We start from the raw sequence: 19,054 nt of genomic DNA, 5'->3' as shown, positions 1-19,054 counted from the left end.
TACATATGTATACATGTGCCATGTTGGTGTGCTGCACCCATTAACTCATCATTTACATTAGGTGTATCTCCTAATGCTATCCCTCCCCCCCTAACCCCACCCCACGACAGGTCCCGATGTGTGATGTTCCCCGCCCTGTGTCCAAGTATTCTTGTTGTTCAATTCCCATCTATGAGTGAGAACATGCGGTATTTGGTTTTCTGTTCTTGCGACAGTTTGCTGAGAATGATGGTTTCCAGCTGCATCCATGTCCCTACAAAGGACATGAACTCATCCTTTTTTTATGGCTGCATAGTATTCCATGGTGTGTATGTGCCACATTTTCTTAATCCAGTCTGTCATTGATGGACATTTGGGTTGGTTCCAAGTCTTTGCTATTGTGAATAGTGCCACAATAAACATATGTGTGCATGTGTCTTTATAGCAGCATGATTTATAATCCTTTGGGTATATACCCAGTAACGGGATGGCTGGGTCAAGTGATATTTCTAGTTCTAGATCCTTGAGGAATCGCCACACTGTCATCTTCCACAATGGTTGAGCTAGTTTACAATCCCACCAACAGTGTAAAAGTGTTCCTATTTCTCCACATTCTCTCCAGCACCTGTTGTTTCCTGACTTTTTAATGATCGTCATTCTAACTGGTGTGAGATGGTATCTCATTGTGGTTTTGATTTGCATTTCTCTGATGGCCGGTGATGATGAGCATTTTTTCATGCGTCTGTTGGGTGCATAAATGTCTTCTTTTGAGAAGTATCTGTTCACATCCTTTGCCCACTTTTTCATAGGGTTGTTTGCTTTTCTCTTGTAAATTTGTTTGAGTTGTTTATAGGTTCTGGATATTAGCCCTTTGTCAGATGAGTAGATTGCAAAAATTTTCTCCCATTCTGTAGGTTGCCTGTTCACTCTGATGGTAGTTTCTTTCGCTGTGCAGAAGCTCTTTAGTTTAATTAGATCCCATTTGTCAATTTTGGCTTTTGCTGCCATTGCTTTTGGTGTTTTAGACATGAAGTCTTTGCCCATGCCTATGTCCTGAATGGTATTGCCTAGGTTTTCTTCTAGGGTTTTTATGGTTTTAGGTCTAACATTTAAGTCTCTAATACATCTTGAATTAATTTTTATATAAGGTGTAAGGAAGGGATCCTGTTTCAGCTTTCTACTTATGGCTAGCCAGTTTTCCCAGAACCATTTATTAAATAGGGAATCCTTTCCCCGTTTCTTGTTTTTGTCAGGTTTGTCAAATATCAGATGGTTGTAGATGTGTGATATTATTTCTGAGGGCTCTGTTCTATTCCATTGGTCTATATCTCTGTTTTGTACCAGAATCATGCTGTTTTGGTTACTGTAGCCTTGTAGTATAGTTTGAAGTCAGATGAGGAGCTTATTTATTTATTTATTGAGGCAAAGTCTCACTCTGTCACCCAGGCTCTAGTGCAGTGGCACAATCTCGGCTCACTGCAACCTCCGCCTCTTGGGTTCAAGCGATTCTCCTGCCTCAGCCTCCTGAGTAGCTGGGACTACAGGTGTGCCCACCACCACGCCCGGCTAATTTTTGTATTTTTAGTAGAGACAGGGTTTCACTGTGTTAGCCAGGATGGTCTCGATCTCCTGACTTCGTGATCTGCCCACTTCGGCCTCCCAAAGTGCTGGGATGACAGGCCTGACCCACCATGCCCAGTCGAGGAGCTTATATTCTTGCAGAAGGAGACAGACAGTAACCCTTGGGCATAATAAGCACATTCACAGCCTGCTAGAAGGTGAAAGTGATTTGGATAAATGAGAAAGTGCAGCAGTGGTCTGGAGGGTGCAAAGGTCAGCAGGGGGAACAGTGTGGTGGGTGCAGACTGAGGGCCAGGGAAAGGGAAGTGGTCATGAGTGCCCTGAGTGAGTGAGCTGGAAGGTAACACGAATGACTCCAAGTAGAACACCCTTCACGAGGATTCTTCTTCTCAAACTTCCTCTCGAAAGCTGAGGAACCCTCTCACCACAGGGATGGCTCATCCCATTAGACTTCAACATCCTCAGCAATTCCCTGCCCACCCCTTTCTAGGAGTCAGGATTCCTCCATCCTGATCTAGACCAGCATCTGGTGGCCCCTAAAAATCTGTCCTGGAAGTCTCACAAGGCTCTTCCACTCACAGTTTGTGATATGATGACCCCAGAGTTGTGCAGTGCACAACCAGCACAGCTGGACATGATGGGCCTGGTGCTCTTCCTCTGTGCTCCCACTGCGCTCTGTGCTGACTATGTCATTCCACTAGATGGTGCCATGTCAACTTCTCTCCTCTCTTCTCAATATCCTGTAAGCTCTTTAAGGATAAGATAGGATCAAAGTTCCATCCATGTCCCTGCTACTCAGAAGAGGGGCTGAAACATTGAAAAGGGAAATGTTAGAAATCCCTCAATAGCACTAGACTTAAGAAAACAAATTGCCGGGTAGTGATGATTAGATTGCTATAAAAGTCTGAATAATTACAAAAAGATTCTAGGAACTGACATATAATTATGTAGGGGCACTGGCAGTATGTAGTCGCTGAAATCGGCTAAGGAATCATGGTGCAGTCTCAGGAACCAGCTGGGCACAGTGGCTCAGGTCTGTAATCCCAGGACTTTGGGAAGCTGAGGCAGGTGGATTGCTTGAGTCTAGGAGTTCAAGACCAGCCTGGGTAACATGGCGAAACCCCATCTCTACACAAAGTTAGCTGGGCATGGTGGCACACAACTGTAGTCCCAGCTACTGGGGAGGCTGAGGCAGGAGAATTGCTTGAACTAGGGAGGCAGAGGTTGCAGTGAACTGAGATTGCTCCACTGCACTCCAGCCTGGCGACAGAGCGAGACTCTGTCTTTAAAAAAAAAAAAAAAAAAAAAAAAATTTGGGAATGTATCCAGACGAACCAAAAAACCTAAAACCTTTCTTTGACCTTTCATGTTCTTTCAGATACTTTATCTCTCTCTCTTTCCCTTCATAGAGGACACCCAGGGTTATCTGCTGACCCCTCCGCCCTTCCTGGCCTCCTCTCTCTCTCTCGCCTTCTCCACTGCAGACTGACCTCTGCCTGCCCACCCCACTTGGGTCTGCTCTCACCCAGGCCCCGAGTGAACTCTGGATTCTTACTGAGTCCAGTGGACCTCTCTCTCTCCCTCATTTTTTTTTTTTTTTTTTTAAATCATACTTGGCCTGCTTTTGAAACCACAAGAAAGGGACGATGCATCTCCCACTCCAGGCTTCTGGAACACACCTCTCTCTTCTCCCTCTTTGCTTTATCAGGCTGCTGCCAGGATATCGTCCAGAGTTCCTTTCCCTTTTATCTCTCCATCGTTGCTGTTCTCAGCTGCTTCCTCCCAGGTCTCTGCCCTTCCCACTATTCCCTCCAGAACCAGCCACATAATTGGTGGGGTCTATTGCAAATGAGAACACGGGGTCCCTTCTTCAAAACATAAGGAATTTCAAATTGGTGAACGCTGAGCATTAAAAAGAAGTGTGGTGGCTTGTCACGGTGGCTCATTCCTGTAATCCCAGCACTTTGGGAGGCCAAGGTGGGCCGATCACCTGAGGTTAGCAGTTTGAGACCAGCCTGGCCAAATGGTGAAACCCCATCTCTACTAAAAACACAAAAATAAGCCAGGCGTGGTGGTACGTGCCTATAATCCCAGCAACTCAGGAGGCTGAGGCAGGAGAATCGCTTGAACCCGGGAGGCAGAGGTTGCAGTGAGCCAAGATCTCGCCATTGGCACTCCAGCCTGAGTGACAGATAGAGACTCCGTCTCAAAAACAAACAAAAAGGCCAGGCGCGGTGGCTCACGCCTGTAATTCCAGCACTTTGGGAGACCAAGGCAGGCGGATCACCTGAGGTCAGGAGTTCAAGACCAGCCTGGCCAACGTGATGAAACCCCGTCTCTACTAAAAATGCAAAAAGTTGGCCGGGCGCGGTGGCTCAAGCCTGTAATCCCAGCACTTTGGGAGGACGAGACCGGCGGATCACAAGGTCAGGAGATCGAGACCATCCTGGCTAACCCAGTGAAACCCCGTCTCTACTAAAAAATACAAAAAACTAGCCGGGCGAGGCGGCAGGCGCCTGTAGTCCCAGCTACTCGGGAGGCTGAGGCAGGAGAATGGCGTGAACCCGGGAGGCGGAGCTTGCAGTGAGCTGAGATCCGGCCACTGCACTCCAGCCTGGGCGACAGACCGAGACTCCGTCTCAAAAATAAATAAATAAATAAATAAATAAATAAAAATAAAAATGCAAAAAGTAGCTGGGCGTGGTGGCAGGCACCTGTAGTCCCAGCTACTGGAGAGGCTGAGGCAGGAGAATTGCTGGAACCTGGGAGGCGGAGGTTGCAGTGAGCCAAGATCTCACCATTGGCACTCCAGCCTGAGTGACAGATAGAGACTCCGTCTCAAAAACAAACAAAAAGGCCAGGCGCAGTGGCTCACGCCTGTAATTCCAGCACTTTGGGAGACCAAGGCAGGCGGATTACCTGAGGTCAGGAGTTCAAGACCAGCCTGGCCAACGTGATGAAACCCCGTCTCTACTAAAAATGCAAAAAGTTGGCCGGGCGCGGTGGCTCAAGCCTGTAATCCCAGCACTTTGGGAGGACGAGACCGGCGGATCACGAGGTCAGGAGATCGAGACCATCCTGGCTAACCCAGTGAAACCCCGTCTCTACTAAAAAATACAAAAAACTAGCCGGGCGAGGCGGCGGGCGCCTGTAGTCCCAGCTACTCGGGAGGCTGAGGCAGGAGAATGGCGTGAACCCGGGAGGCGGAGCTTGCAGTGAGCTGAGATCCGGCCACTGCACTCCAGCCTGGGCGACAGACCGAGACTCCATCTCAAAAATAAATAAATAAATAAATAAATAAATAAAAATAAAAATGCAAAAAGTAGCTGGGCGTGGTGGCAGGCACCTGTAGTCCCAGCTACTGGAGAGGCTGAGGCAGGAGAATTGCTGGAACCTGGGAGGCGGAGGTTGCAGTGAGCCGAGATCTCACCATTGGCACTCCAGCCTGAGCAACAGAGTAAGGCTTCGTCTCAAAAACAAACAAAAAAAGAAACGTGTAGGGCCCTCCAAACATGGGTCGCTGGGCAACCCATGAAGCTGGCCCTGCTTTGGCCCCGCCCCGCTCCCAGGACCTGAGCTCTGAGGGGCACTGTGGTAGGCAGAATAGCCCCACCCACCCCCACCCTGCCCTACATGCAAGGTGTCCACGCACAAATCCCTGGGACCCGCGAGTATGTCTGCAGATGCAGTTAAGGTTGTTAAGGTTGTGGATCTTACATCAGGGAGATTATCCTAGCGTGATGGTTAGTTGTTTTGTTATTGTTGCTGTTTTTGTTTTTTGAGACGGAGTCTCCTCTGTCGCCCAGGCTGGAGTGCAGTGGCCGGATCTCAGCTCACTGCAAGCTCCGCCTCCCGGGTTCCCGCCATTCTCCTGCCTCAGCCTCCCGAGTAGCTGGGACTACAGGCGCCGCCACCTCGCCCGGCTAGTTTTTTGTATTTTTAGTAGAGATGGGGTTTCACCGTGTTAGCCAGGATGGTCTCGATCTCCTGACCTCGTGATCCACCTGCCTCGGCCTCCCAAAGTGCTGGGATTACAGGCGTGAGCCACCGCGCCCGGCTGAAGGTTAGTTTTATGTGTCCACTTGACTGGGCTCTAATCTCCGGTTATTCCATCAGGCTCCAGTCTGGGTGTCGCTGTGGAGGCATTCCGGAGACGCCGTTAACATCTACAGTCCATGGGCCCTCAGTGAAGATTGCCCTTAGTAATGTGGGTGGGCTTCATCCAAGCCACTGAAAGGCGTTGTGCAAAACGGAGGTTTCCCAGAGGAAGAAGAAATTCTGCCAGCAGATGGCAGCACTAACTCCCGCCTTAGTTTCCCTCCTACCCTATGGATTCCAGGCTTGCACAATTCAATTCTGTGAAATAGATCTCTTTTCTTTCTTCCTTCCTTCCCTTTCCTTCCTTCCCTCCTTCCCTCCTTCCCTCCCTCCTTTCTTTTCTTTTGAGACTGAGTCTCGCTCTATTGCCCAGGCTGGAGTGCAATGGCACCATCTCAGCTCACTGCAACCTCCACCTCCCCGGTTCAAGCGATTCTCCTGCCTCAGCCTCCCAAGTAGCTGGGATTACAGGCACCTGCCATCATGCCCGGCTAATTTTTGTATTTTTAGTAGAGATGGGGTTTCACCACGTTGGCCAGGCTGATCTTGGACTCCTGACCTCGTGATCCGCCCATCTCAGCCTCCCAAAGTGCTGGTGCTGGGATTACACACGTGACAAATAGATCTCTTATATACATTTCTTTCTTTCTTTCTTTCTTTCTTTCTTTCTTTCTTTCTTTTTCTTTCTTTCTTTCTTTCTTTCTTTCTTTCTTTCTTTCTTTCTTTCTGCCTGTCTCTCTCTCTCTCTCTCTCTCTCTCTCTTTCTTTCTTTCTTTTTTTCAGAGCGAGTCTTGCTCTGTTGTCCAGGCTGGAGTGCAGTGGCTCGATCTGGGCTCACTGCAACCACTGCCTCCTGCATTCAAGCGAGTATCCTGCCTCAGCCTCCTGAGTAGCTGAGACTACAGGCACACACCACTGCGCCCAGCTAATTTTTGTATTTTTTTAGTAGAGTCAGCGTTTCTCCATGTTGGCCAGGTGGTCTCGAGCTCCTGACCTCAAGTGATTCACCCGCCTTGGTGGCCTCCCAAAGTGCTGGGATTACAGGCAGGAGCCACTGCACCCGGCCTTTATATATATCTTAAGTACATAATACGTGTAATGAACCGCTGGCACATGCTACACATGGATGAACCTGCTTATGTGATGGAAGTCAGATAGGTAAAGCTGTGCGATGTGTGATTCCATTTATGCAAGTGTCCAGAAGAGGTAATCCATAGAATCAGAAAACAGGAGAGTGGTTTCCAGGGGCTGCAGACAGCGGGGCATGGGGAGTGACCGCTTAATAGGGTTTTCTTTTGGGGTGATGAAAATGTTTGGGAACTTGATAGAAGGGATGGGTACACAATTACCAGTGTACCAGTTAGGTGCGTTCCATTGGGAATGTACTAAATGTCACTGAACTGTACACCCTAAGGTGGTTAATTTTGGCTGGGTGCAGGAGCTCACACCGGTAATCCCAGCACTCTGGAAACCGAGGCAGGCGGCTCACCTGAGGTCAGGAGTTCGAGACCAGCCTGACCAACATGGAGAAACCCCGTCTCTACTAAAAATACAAAATTAGCTGGGCGTCGTGGCACGTGCCCGTAATCCCAGCTACTTGAGAGGCTGAGGCAGGAGAATCGCTTGAACCTGGGAGGCGGCGGTTGCGGTGAGCCGAGATTACACCATTGCACTCCAGCCCGAGCAACAAGAACAAAACTCCGTCTCAAAAAAAAAAAAAAAAAGATGGTTAATTTTACATCAATAGAAAATACTTCATAAAAGTCGGTAACATATACATATACATATATATTTCTCTCTCTTTGATTATTGAGTTTCTGGTGACCACTGCCCCCTCCCTCCTTACATTTTTCTGTGGGTGCTGAGTCCTGACCTGATTTACTCCATCCCCTGCAGGGACCCCAGAGGGAACTTTCTAACACCTGGATGTTTCCCTGCCATTCCTCCGGGTTCCCCCACACCTGCAGGGCAAAGTGAGGCTCCCAGTGGCTTTCAGGCTGGCTTCTCCAGGCAAATCAAACTCCACCTGGCATCTGAGAACCTTCTGCCCCACCCAGCTTCCCCACTCCGCTCCGATATCCATCCTGCTCTCCTGGGTTCCATCAATGCTCACTCATCTTTCAAGACCCAGCTTAAGCCTGCTTCCTCGTTATCGCAAATTGACTATCTTCTCTCCAGCGCTACAACCCCATCCCCAGCTAGGGATAAAACCACTGACTTAGCCTCCCACCTGGGGGCCTCCCCTTTCTCTCACCAAGCTGCCTCCTACCTAGGCGTCCCTCTACCTCCCCCACTGACCCTGACCCAGCCTCCCACCTGGGCCTCCACCTCCCCCCCCACTGACGCAGCCCACTGACCCAACCTCCCCCTGAGCCTCCGCCTCTCTCCCATTGACCCAGCCTTTCACCTGGGCCTCCCCTTTCACTGAGCTGCCTACCACCTGGACCTCCACCTCCCTCCCAATGACCCAGCATCACACCTGGGCCTCCACCTCCCACCTCACTGACCCAGCCTTCCACCTGGGCCTCCACCTCCCTTCCACTGACCCAGCCTCCCACCTGGGCTTTCACCTTCTTCCCACTGAGCTGCCTCCTGCCTTGGGACTCTGCTCTCCCCCTCTGCTCTCTCCCTGCCCACACTGCCCTGAAGGAATTGTCCTGACACCCAAACCTCACTCTCTTGTCATCAGTAGACACGGGTGCTTAGAATGAGATATGACCTTTCTATGACCTTTCTATGAGTGGCTTCAGGCAGGGAAGTTCATCTAGGGGATGCGGTCGCAAAGCCTCAGACACCCTCCGTGCTCTTCATCCTCCTGCTGCTTTCACTGTCTGACCTTCTCCCTCTCTCTCTCTCTCTCTCTCTCTCTCTCTCTCTCTCCATACAGCTGCAATCTGGAAGAAATTACTCTTCTAAACAGCCAGACTTCCCCAGTTTCAGGAAATTCCAAGCTGGGCAGGGGAGGGGCCAGGCTGGGGGCGCGCCCTGTCCAGCCCCACCCCCTCTGCCAGTTCCCCCTGCACACTCAGTCCTGGCCTCCTCCCGCCCCCACACTCCGCCCAGAGGGGCCTCAGCTTTTCCACCACTGCTTTCTAGTCCTTTAAATCCTAGAGGCAAACTTTTGGGGGATAAGAAAGGCTGGGAGTGGCCTGTGCCAAAACCCGCTCTGCCTGGGGACTGGGCGGTGATTCCGCTTCTGCCTGGGCTCCTACCATGGCCCCCGAGAGGGGCTGACACTTTAGTTCCCGGCGCAGGTAAAGGGGCCTTATGCCAGGGCTTGCCAGGGGTGGGGTCTGGACTCCTAGGCGTGAGGGAGGAGGGGCTGGGGGTCTGGACTCCTGGGGTTGAGGAAGGAGGGGCTGGGGTCTGGACTCCAGGAGCTGAGGGAGGAGGGCGCTGGGGCGTCTGGATCCCTGGGTCTGAGGGAGGAGGCACTGGGGCCTGGACTCCTGGGTCTGAGGGAGGAGGGGCTGGGGGTCTGGACCCCTGGGTCTGAGGGAGGAGGGGCTGGGGTCCTGGACCCCTGGGTCTGAGGGAGGAGGGACTGGGGATTTGGACCCCTGGATCTGAGGGAGGAGGGGCTGGGGTCTGGACTCCTGGGTCTGAGGGAGGAGGCGCTGGGGCCTGGACCCCTGGGTCTGAGGGAGGAGGGGCTGGGGGCCTGGACTCCTGGGTCTGAGGGAGGAGGGGCTGGGGGCCTGGACTCCTGGGTCTGAGGGAGGAGGGTCTGGAGGGTCTGGACTCCTGGGTCTGAGGGAGGAGGGTGCTGGGGCGTCTGGACCCCTAGGTCTGAGGGAGGAGGGGCTGGGGGGCCTGGACTCCTGGGTCTGAGGGAGGAGGGGCTGGGGGCCTGGACCCCTGGGTCTGAGGGAGGAGGGGCTGGGGGCCTGGACCCCTAGGTCTGAGGGAGGAGGGGCTGGGGCCCTTGGCTTTTGGGTCTGAGGAAGAAGGGGCTGACTTTCGGGTCTGGGGTGGGATTAAGAAAGCTAAGAGCTAGGACGCCTGGGACCTGAGGGCGAAGAAGGAGGTGGCTCTGCGGACCCGGATGCCTGGCCCCTGAAACCCCCTCCGGGTTCCTCATGACACTTTCTGTACCAGGTGAGATCCCGCCCGGAGGAAGAAGGAAGAAGGCGCGGGCTGAGGATTAGGGAGGTGGAGGCGGACTCGGAGCCAGGGAACCGGGGGTCCAGGCTAGAGCCGCAGTGGTGAGCGCGCGCCTGCCCCGCTCTGGGAGGACCGCGAGGTAAGGCGCGGTGGGGGACAGGGGTCCTGGGTCCTGGTCGGGAGGGAAGAGGGGGCAGAAAGCGCAGGAGACGGCGGCCCCTGAATTCCCGGCCACAGCCACGTGGCTGCAGGAAGCGCGCAGTGAAGCCCTTACCGGGCCGGGGGTCTCCCCATCTGGGGTCCCCACCCGCCTCCCCGCAGCTCCCACGGGTCTGAGAACCAGTCGGGCCGGATCTAGAGCGGGTTGTTATTTCCGTCCTGGCGGGGCCGGGACTGAGAGAGGACAGAGGTGAACCAGCTGTGCCCACCACCCTGCAACTGGAGCCGTAGCCCTGCCCCAGCAGGAAGGAGAGGGGTGGGTGGAGGCCGGGGGAGAACGCGAGGCCAGGGGCTCCCGGGGCTGCACGGTCGCGCCCCGCTTTCTGCCTGTTCCACGTTGGTCGCAAACAACAGCCCCTCTGTCCCGAGGCCTGGCAGCGGGAGGGACTTTTTCCAAGCATGACCTCATTGCTTTAAACACGACTCAACCAGAGGGAGGTCGGAGGCTTCTATTTAAGAGGACACCCAGGCTGGCAGAAGCGAAGTGACTTACCCAGGGTCTCAGAGCTAGGGCGTAGGGGTGGCGTTCGAAAACGACTTCCAACTCGTTGTTGTGGTCTGGACTGGAAAGGAAAAAAGACAATCAAGGGTGTCAGAGGAAATCCCTGGCGTTCACATCAAATCAGAACATGATTTTTTTTTTTTTTTTCCCATGGGGTGGCCTGTCCATCCTCTTCTGTGGGTAGCTAGAGTTCATCTGGATTCCGAATCTGGTGCCCAGCATTTGCTGCTGAGTGACCCAGGGCAAGTTACCTAACCTCTCTGTGTCTCAGCCATCACGCATCTGTAAAATGGGGTTGTCCTGAAGATTAAATAAATTAGTTCATTCATGGGGAGGCACTCAGGCAGGATAAGCACTCGGGAAATGAAATTTTGGCCCCCTGAATGTAGTCTTTCTTTTCTTTCTTCTTTCTTTCTCTCCTTCCTTCCTTCCTTTTTTTCTGTCCCTCCCCTCCCTCCTTTCCTTTCCTTCCTTTCCTTCTCTCTCTCTCTCTCTCTCCTTTTCTTTTGTTTTCTTTTCTTCTTGAGACAGGGTCTTATTCTGTTGCCCAGGCTGAAGTGTGGTGGGACGATCGTAGCTCACTGCAGCCTCAGACTCCTGGGCTCAAGTCATCTTCCCTTTTCAGCCCCCCAAGTAGCTAGAACTGCAGGTGCATGACACAGCACCTGGCTAATGTTTTGTTTTTATTGTTGTAGAGAGGTCATCTCACTTTGTTGCCCATGCTGGTCTCAAACTTCTGGGCTCAAGCAATCCTCCTGTCTCGGCCTCCCAAAGAGCTGGGATTATAGGTGTGAGCCACGGCGCCCAGCCACAAACAGGAGTTCCAACCCCTGTTTTTCGAGGAGTAAACTGAGCTTTAGGTTGAGGAAGCCAGTTTGGGATCCCGCAAGAAGGAAATGGCAAGATTTGAGCCCAGGTGTGTTTCATGTCAGAAACCAAGACTTTATGTGTGTTGCCAGGTGCTGGAAAATGGTGACCACTGATAGGGCAATGGAAGGGGGATGCGAGATGCATGCTGGGAGCTGGGTTTGAGCAGAGGCAGGAGCTGAGAGCTGTCCAGGAGTCAAGAGGTAGCAGAGTGGAGGGAGCCAGCTCTGGACACTAGAGTTCCCCAGAGCTGGCTTTGTGATCTTGGGCAGTCACGTCCTCTCTCTGATCACCCATTTCCTTCTCTGGAACACTGGGAGAATGAGCCCAAGTGCGACTCCATTGAGCACGTGCTAATTGAACGTTCCCTGTGTGCTGGGTGCTGTGCCAAGACTCACATGGGTATATCATTCCACCAATTCTTGCAAAAGGACTGGGAAGTATTATCTTCCTATCATGCCATTTTCAAGATAAGGAAATGAGGTCAGAAAGGTCAAGTAAGTTGCTCAGAGCCACACAGCAATCAGCACAGCCAGATTCAAACCTGCATATTGGGCTTTCGGAATTCCACTTTTCACCTCTGACTCACTGCAGAGGAAGTGCTGAGATCACAGGCTGTGTTCGCAGCTGGAGAGGATTTTTTAACTGTGGATCCAGAAGATACATTCATGAGCTGAGTTCAACATTTAAAAACAAAATCGAGTACAATAGAAAATATCAGAGTAGGGGCCGGGCGCGGTGGCTCACGGCTGCAATCCCAGCACTTTGGGAGGCTGAGGCGGGCGGATCACGAGGTCAGGAGTTCGAAACCAGCCTGGCCAACATGGTGAAACCCCATCTCTACTAAAAATACAAAAATTAGCCAGGCGTGGTGGTGTGTACCTGTAATCCCAGCTACTCGGGAGGCTGAGGCAGCAGAGTCACTTGAACCTGGGGGGCGGAGGTTGCAGTGAGCCGAGATCATGCCATTGCACTCCAGCCTGTGCGACAGAGCAAGACTAAGAAAGAAAGAGGGAGAGAGAAAGAAGAAAAAAAGAAAAAGAAAGGGAGAGAAAGAAAGAGAGAAAGAAGGAAAGAAAAAGAAAGAAATAGAAGAAAGAAAAAAAAAGGGGAAAAGAAAGAAGGGAAAAAAGGAGAGAGAAAGAGAGAGAGGAAGGAAGGAATAAATAAATAAATCAGAGTATCTACCACGTTGTAAGACAAGTATTGGCCAGGCTTGGTGGCACACACCTGTAATCTTAGCACTTTGGGAGGCCAAGGCAGGCAGATTGCTTGAGCTCAGGAGTTTGAGACCAGTCGGGGCAACATGGCGAAACCCCACCTCTACAAAAAAAATACAAAAATAACACTACGTGGTGGCATGAACCTGTAGTCCCAGCTACTCAGGAGGCTGAGGTGGGAGGATCGCTTGAGTTCGGGAGGCGGAGGTTGCACTAAGCCAAGATCTCACCACACACTCCAGCTGGGTGACAGAGTGAGACCCTGTCTCAAAACAAGACAAATCTTGTTTCTCAAAATGTTTGTTTCCATTATGGGTAAGGAGGGAGCGGACACTGTGTGCTAGGTAACGATAAAAATATATTTATTCATCTAGGTTGAGGTCAGAGAAATTTGATAAATGCTGCAGAGGTAGTAAATCAAAACTAGTTTCCCCATGGAAATCAATGTAAAGTGTGTGTGTGTGTGTGTGTGTGTGTGTGTGTGTGTGTGTGTGTGGCAGAGGCCAGTCTTCCAAATCTAGCCATCTACAATTATTTTAAATCCCTTTGGCTTTCATTTTCATCCATATTATCACCAGTACTTCCCAGGGTGCCTGTTACTATGCAAACAACATCAGTGTTCTATCCAACCTAGTTTTTGTTCCACAGTTATTGTTAGGGAAATATTTTCCCCCCAATGCTAGCACTACCAATAGGTTAGCACTATTACAAGTATAGTTTTCTCTGATCAGACTTTTCTATGTATCCTGAAAGGAAGGTAGTGTTATTTTATTTATCTTACAGATAGAAAAATAGACAGGGAAATAAAGTAATTTATTCCAATTCATACAGCTGGCAAAGGGTAGGGCTTCAACTGAAATAGGTTTTTATTGTTGCGATAACAGTGACTGTTAAAACAAAAGTACAAGGTCATCAGAGTCCCTCCCAGAAGTTCCATACAAAACATGCAATGACCAGGATATGGGCAGAGGCTGTGATTGCAGTTCTATTTCTCATTGAATTTAGGCCACGCGTGGTGGCTCATGCCTGTAATCCCCACACTTTGGGAGGCCAAGGCAGGCGGATCACCTGAAGTCATGAGTTTGAGACCAGCCTGGCCAACATAGTGAAACCCCGTCTCTACTAAAAATACAAAAATTTGCCAGGCATGGCAGCACACGCCTGTAATTCCAGCTACTTGGGAGGCTGAGGCAGGAGAATTGCTTGAACCCCAGCCTGGGCAACGGAACAAGACTCCGTCTCCAAAAAAAATTAATTTGGTGCAGTTTCAAATATATGCAATTCTTCCCATCTTTTAACATAGGGGATTTTTTTTTTTTTTTTTGAGACAGTCATACTCTGTCACCCTGGCTGGAGTGCAGTGGCACAATCTCAGCTCACTGCAACCTCCGCCTCCCAAGTTCAAGCGATTCTCCTGCCTCAGCCTCTCAAGTAGCTGGGATTACAGGCATGCACCACCACAACCAGCTAATTTTGTATTTTTTTTTAGTAGAAACGGGGTTTCACCATGTTGGTCAGGCTGGTCTAGAAGTCCTGACCTCAGGTGATCCACCTGCTTCAGCCTCCCAAAGTGCTCAGATTACAGGTGTGAGCCACCGTGCCTGGCTAGGGAATTTGTATTATTATTATTTTAGAAAACATAAGACATCATAATATTAGGTTGTAGTCTTTCAAGATCAGGTACAGTTGTCCCTTGGTAGCAGTGATGGGATTGGTTCTGGGATCCCCATGGATACCAAACTCTGAAGATGTTTAAGTCTCTTATATAAATGCCCTAGTATTTGCATATAATCTATGTACATCCTTTCCTACACTTTAAATCATCTCTAGATTACTTATAATGCATAATACAATGTAAATGCTTTGCAAATAAGTGTTATATTGCTTGAAACTTGTACTCGTTTTTTTATTACTGTATTTTTCCCCAGTATTTTTGATCAGCAGTTCAATTGAATCTGTTGATGCGGAACCCACAGATACCAAGGACTGTAATTCAAATCATAAAATGCACCCTAGGCAAAGTCTGCCTGGGCCTCTTCCTTGTGTGCCTGGTGGGCTCTAGGCAGGATCTGCTTTGCTCAATGGACAAAGTCAGCCCTGTCTTCAGAAAAGGAGCCTGGGAATTTCCATCTTTGACAAGCTGGAGTTTTCTTTTTCTTTCCATTGAGCCAGGGTTTCACTCCTGTTGCCCAGGCTGGAGTGCAGTGGCCAGTGCAGTGACACAGTCTCGGCTCCCTGCAACCTCTGCCTCCAGGGTTCAAGCGATTCTCCTACTTTAGCTGGGATGACACGCGTGCGCCACCATGCCTCGCTAATTTTTGCATTTTTTATAGAGTTGGGGTTTCGCCATGTTGTTTAGGCTGGTCTGGAGCTCCTGGCCTCAAGCGATCCGCCTGCCTCGGCCTCTCAAGCTGGGATTACAGGCGTGAGCCCCCGCACCCGGCCCAACAAGCTGGAGTTTTCTATCAGTCAAGTCTGGGAAGCACTCTGAAGGGTTTGTGAAATATTTGTTATTTGGCCTCTAGGAAGGCTCGAGTATTCGCTCTTAGGAGGATCGGCATAGCGTGGTGGTCATGGGAATTCTGGAGTCAGGTTAGGAAAACCTCGATCCAAATGTGAGTTCAGCAGCTGTGCCCATGGGACCTCCTGGAGTCTCATTTTACCCCATCTGTGACACGGGAGGCCGGGCGCGGTGACTCACGCCTGTAATCCCAGCACTTTGGGAGGCCGAGGCGGGCTGCTCACCTGAGGTCAGGAGTTCAAGACCAGCCTGGCCAATATTGTGAAACCCGTCTCTACAAAAATACAAACATTGGCTGGGTGTGGTGGAGGGTGACTGTAATCTCAGCTACTCGGGAGGCTGAGGAGGAAGAATCGCCTGAACCCGGGAGGTGGGGGGGGGGTTGCGGTGAGCCGGGATGGTGCCACTGCACTCCAACCTGGAGGACAGAACGAGACTCCGTCTCAAAACAACAACAAAAAAAACGGGAGCTGTCCCCCATGGTCCTTTGAGCAGTCTCGCGGCTGCGAGCCCCGGGCTGGGGCCTCGCTGACCCTCCCGTGCCCCTCGCAGATGCCCGTGCTGAAGCAGCTGGGCCCCGCACAGCCCAAGAAGCGGCCGGACCGCGGCGCCCTGTCCATCTCCGCGCCGCTCGGCGACTTCCGGCACACGCTGCACGTGGGGCGCGGCGGCGACGCCTTCGGGGACACCTCGTTCCTGAGCCGCCACGGCGGCGGGCCGCCCCCAGAGCCCCGGGCGCCCCCCGTGGGGGCCCCCCGCTCCCCACCACCGCCCGCCGTCCCGCAGCCCGCGGCGCCCTCGCCTGCCGACCCTCTTCTGTCCTTCCACCTGGATCTGGGGCCCTCCATGCTGGACGCGGTGCTGGGCGTCATGGACGCGGCGCGCCCGGAGGCAGCTGCCGCCAAGCCCGACGCGGAACCCCGCCCCGGGACGCAGCCCCCCAAGGCCCGCTGCCGCCCCAGCGGGGACCTCGAGCTGGACGACGTCATCGGCCTCTAGGTTCCCCCATTCCCTGCGCCTTTCCCGCCCGGCACCCCACTTCTGTATACATAAACGTCCAAGGCGTGTGCCCGGGCTCTGACTTTTCACTTTGCACGTGGGAAGGGATGAATGATAGGGTCCTGGCGCCTCTGAGAGCCGGAGGTGTCACCGGGAGATCTGGTCCGGGTCGGATGATTGCCCTGGGGTGGGGTGCGGCTCCTTTAAGAGAGCCCGGGGGCGAGGCCAGGCGGTGCCGCTTGCAGAGGCGGCCGCTCCCGCAGTCCCGTTCGTCAAATACTGAGCGCCACCGCTGGCTGCACTTGGTCCTGGGGCCGGGCCAGACTCAGCCACCGCAGAGCCCGCCGAGGCGGGGCTGCCGATTGCTGTAGCCCCGGGAGTCCTGGGCCTCCACGCCTCGGGTGGACTCCGACCGGGCGGGGCCGCCCTTTACTCTGGGAGCGGCTGCAGGGGGAAGTGTCTGGGAACCCTTTTAGAGCAGTCGGGGCCTGGTCTCCGTGGGGGAAGGGTCCGCTGGCATCTTGGTTCTTTAAGGTCCCAGAAGGATGGGGCGAAACGTGCAAATGATTTGGACTGAGGGGCCAGGTTCTCTTAAGTTTCCCTGAGGGACGCGGCCGCAAATGTAAATCGCTTGGACTGAGGGCGGGTCCAGGTTCTTTAGAGACGTCCCCCTCAGGGGCGGGGCACACATGTATCACCAGGAAAGGGGCGGGGCACCACATGTAAATTACTTGGGGAGAGGCACACATGTAAATCACCCGGAAAGGGGCAGCACAAAAGGATCACCGGGAAAGGGGCAGGGCACGCATGTAAATCACCTAAAAAGGGACGGGGCACACATACAAATCACTTGGGAAGGGGAGAGGCACACATGTAAATAACCTAAAAGGAGCGGGGCACACGTAAATCACCCGGAAAGGGGCGGGGCATTACATGTAAATTACCCTGAAAGGAGCGGAGAACACATGTAAATCACTTGGGAAAGAGAGAGGCACCCATGTAACACACCTGAAATGGTCGGGGCACACGTAAATCACCCGGAAAGGGGCGGGGCACTACATGTAAATCACCTAAAAAGGGGCGAGGCACACGTAATCACCAGGAAAGGGGCGGGGCATTACATGTAAATCACCCAGAAAGAGGCAGTTCACACGTATCACCGGGAAAGGGGCGGGGCCAGGCTCCCAAGAGCTCCGGGAGACCGAGACGGCCGCAGCCTTTACGGAGCTCGCTTTCCTGGCGCAGGGGGAGGGCGCAGCTGGGAAGTCCCAGAGCAGCGGTGTCAGGCTCTCCACGAGGGAAGGACGGGGCCAGAGTCCTCGCGAGGACCCGGGGCGTGGTCCCCTGGGCTGGGCCGGAGCGCGGGCCGCTGACGTCACTGTCGGGTGAAGCTCGGTGCCTCCAAGCGGAGCCGCCTTCCGTACGGGGTGACCTGGTCTGCGCGGCGGGCGTGCCAGCTCCCCGCACCCATGGCAGCGGCCAGAGGACAGCCGGAGTTGCCGCAGGAAGCCCCCGCCACGGAACCCCCGCCCCCGCCGGCCTGCCGCTTCTTCCTGGAAGGCCGCTGCCGCTTCGGCGCCCGCTGCCGCCAGCCCCACCCTGGGGCGCCGGCGCCGCCTGACTGCGAGGCGCAGCCCGAGGCCAGGGCCAAGAAGCCGCCGCTGCGCACAGCCGCAGATGTCATCCAGCGCATCCGCTGGGACCCGCGCCTCGACCCCGCCGACTTCTCGGTGGGCTACGTCGACCGCTTTCTGGGCGTGCGCGAGGAGCCCTTCAGCGCCTTCTGCTGGGACGAGCCGCTGGCGGCGCTCGGGCCCGGCGTGCTGGCCGTGCCCCAGCACCGAGTGCGCTTCTTCCGCTTCCGCGGCCGCCTAGTGTGGGACCGCGCCTCGCGCACCGACCTAGTCTTCGGCTCTGGCTCGACGGCGGGACGCGGGCCCACCATCCTGGACGCGCTGGACAGCGAGGGCGCCCACGGGGCGGAGGACGCCGAGTGGACACCGGCGGTGGCAGGGCAGGAGGCCCAGGCTGCCCCCGAGCGGGGGAGCACAGGGCCGCTCCGCACAGGGAACCAAGAGCCAGGCGTGGAGGAAGCCGGAGAGCTGGAGGCGGCCCAGGAGCACGAGCTTGGCGCAGCTGCTGATTTTGAACACTGGCCCCAAGGGGACGCCTCGCAGGAGTGACTGAGGAGGCACTGAAGCCAACAGCAGCCGCCAGGATCACATGGCTGCGAAGCAAGGAAGCACAGGCCCTGGCAGCCCCGGGGAGCCCCGCTGAGGAGACAGAAGCCGAGTGGGGTCCTGGGACCTGGCCCGAGGACAAAGGGGCCCGCCTTAGTGTTGCAGCCCCTCGCCAACCGCACCCCATTTTGTGGCCGTCATGGTGACCCAGCCTGGGCTACAAGCAGAAGTGACCAAGGCCCAGGAATACCTGGTCCACGTGGCCCCACACCGCGCCGACTTCCTGTGCCCACCCAGAACCTACACCTGCCGCTGGCCCTGCTGCTACCGGCAGGCGATGGGGAAGCGGCGGCTACCATCAGGTCTCTGAGACGATCCTCTTGGCCCTGGGGCTAAACACACCCCCTCAGCTGAGCTTTAGGGAGCTGGTCCTCCTGGGCCCTCATGTGCTCTGTGCCCACCCTCTCCCACACTGGAAGGCATGGCACAAATGCTGAGCCAGAGGCTGGAAGCCGAGGAGCTGAGAGTGCTACAGTCTCCAGGGCAGCTGCATCGACACCTCACCGTGGGCAAGGTGCCCCATGGTTCCCAAGCCCACCTCCCCAAGCTGGAATTCACCCTCAGCCAGAAAGTGGGGTGCCAGACCCTGCTGACACTCTGGCTGTGCCGGACGGGGAGGACACGGGGGCCTTTCCAGCCCCTGGCTGAGATCCCACTGGAGTGACACCCCCAAACCTCTGGAGGAGACAATGGATGCAAACAGCCCACACAGGAGGGACAAAGC

General features: G+C 53.9%; 2 protein-coding genes across 2 annotated transcripts; both read left to right on the top strand.

Moving 5' to 3' along the window:
- Positions 1–8,697: 8,697 nt before the first annotated feature.
- Positions 8,698–16,165, top strand: CDC42EP5 (CDC42 effector protein 5). Its single transcript, XM_045380515.2, has 3 exons — positions 8,698–8,912; positions 9,757–9,901; positions 15,644–16,165. The coding sequence occupies exon 3, from the start codon at positions 15,644–15,646 to the stop codon at positions 16,088–16,090; it is 447 nt and encodes a 148-aa protein (XP_045236450.1). The 5' UTR covers positions 8,698–8,912; positions 9,757–9,901; the 3' UTR covers positions 16,091–16,165.
- Positions 16,166–17,467: 1,302 nt separating this feature from the next.
- On the top strand, positions 17,468–19,052 carry LENG9 (leukocyte receptor cluster member 9). The gene is given in 6 exon segments (XM_005596067.5): positions 17,468–18,235; positions 18,238–18,450; positions 18,453–18,551; positions 18,554–18,643; positions 18,646–18,723; positions 18,726–19,052. Coding segments are annotated over 6 exon segments (1,425 nt in total). The 5' UTR covers positions 17,468–17,559; the 3' UTR covers positions 18,995–19,052.
- The last annotated feature ends 2 nt before the right edge of the window (positions 19,053–19,054 follow it).

The sequence above is a fragment of the Macaca fascicularis genome, chromosome 19 (assembly GCF_037993035.2).
Source record: "Macaca fascicularis isolate 582-1 chromosome 19, T2T-MFA8v1.1".
NCBI classification, from domain to species: Eukaryota; Metazoa; Chordata; class Mammalia; order Primates; family Cercopithecidae; genus Macaca; species Macaca fascicularis.
This window is presented reverse-complemented; position numbering and strand designations above follow the sequence as displayed.

Excerpts from the sequence above, each read along its gene's own strand:
- CDC42EP5 (XM_045380515.2), top strand. The coding sequence starts at position 15,644 with ATGCCCGTGCTGAAGCAGCTGGGCCCCGCACAGCCCAAGAAGCGGCCG.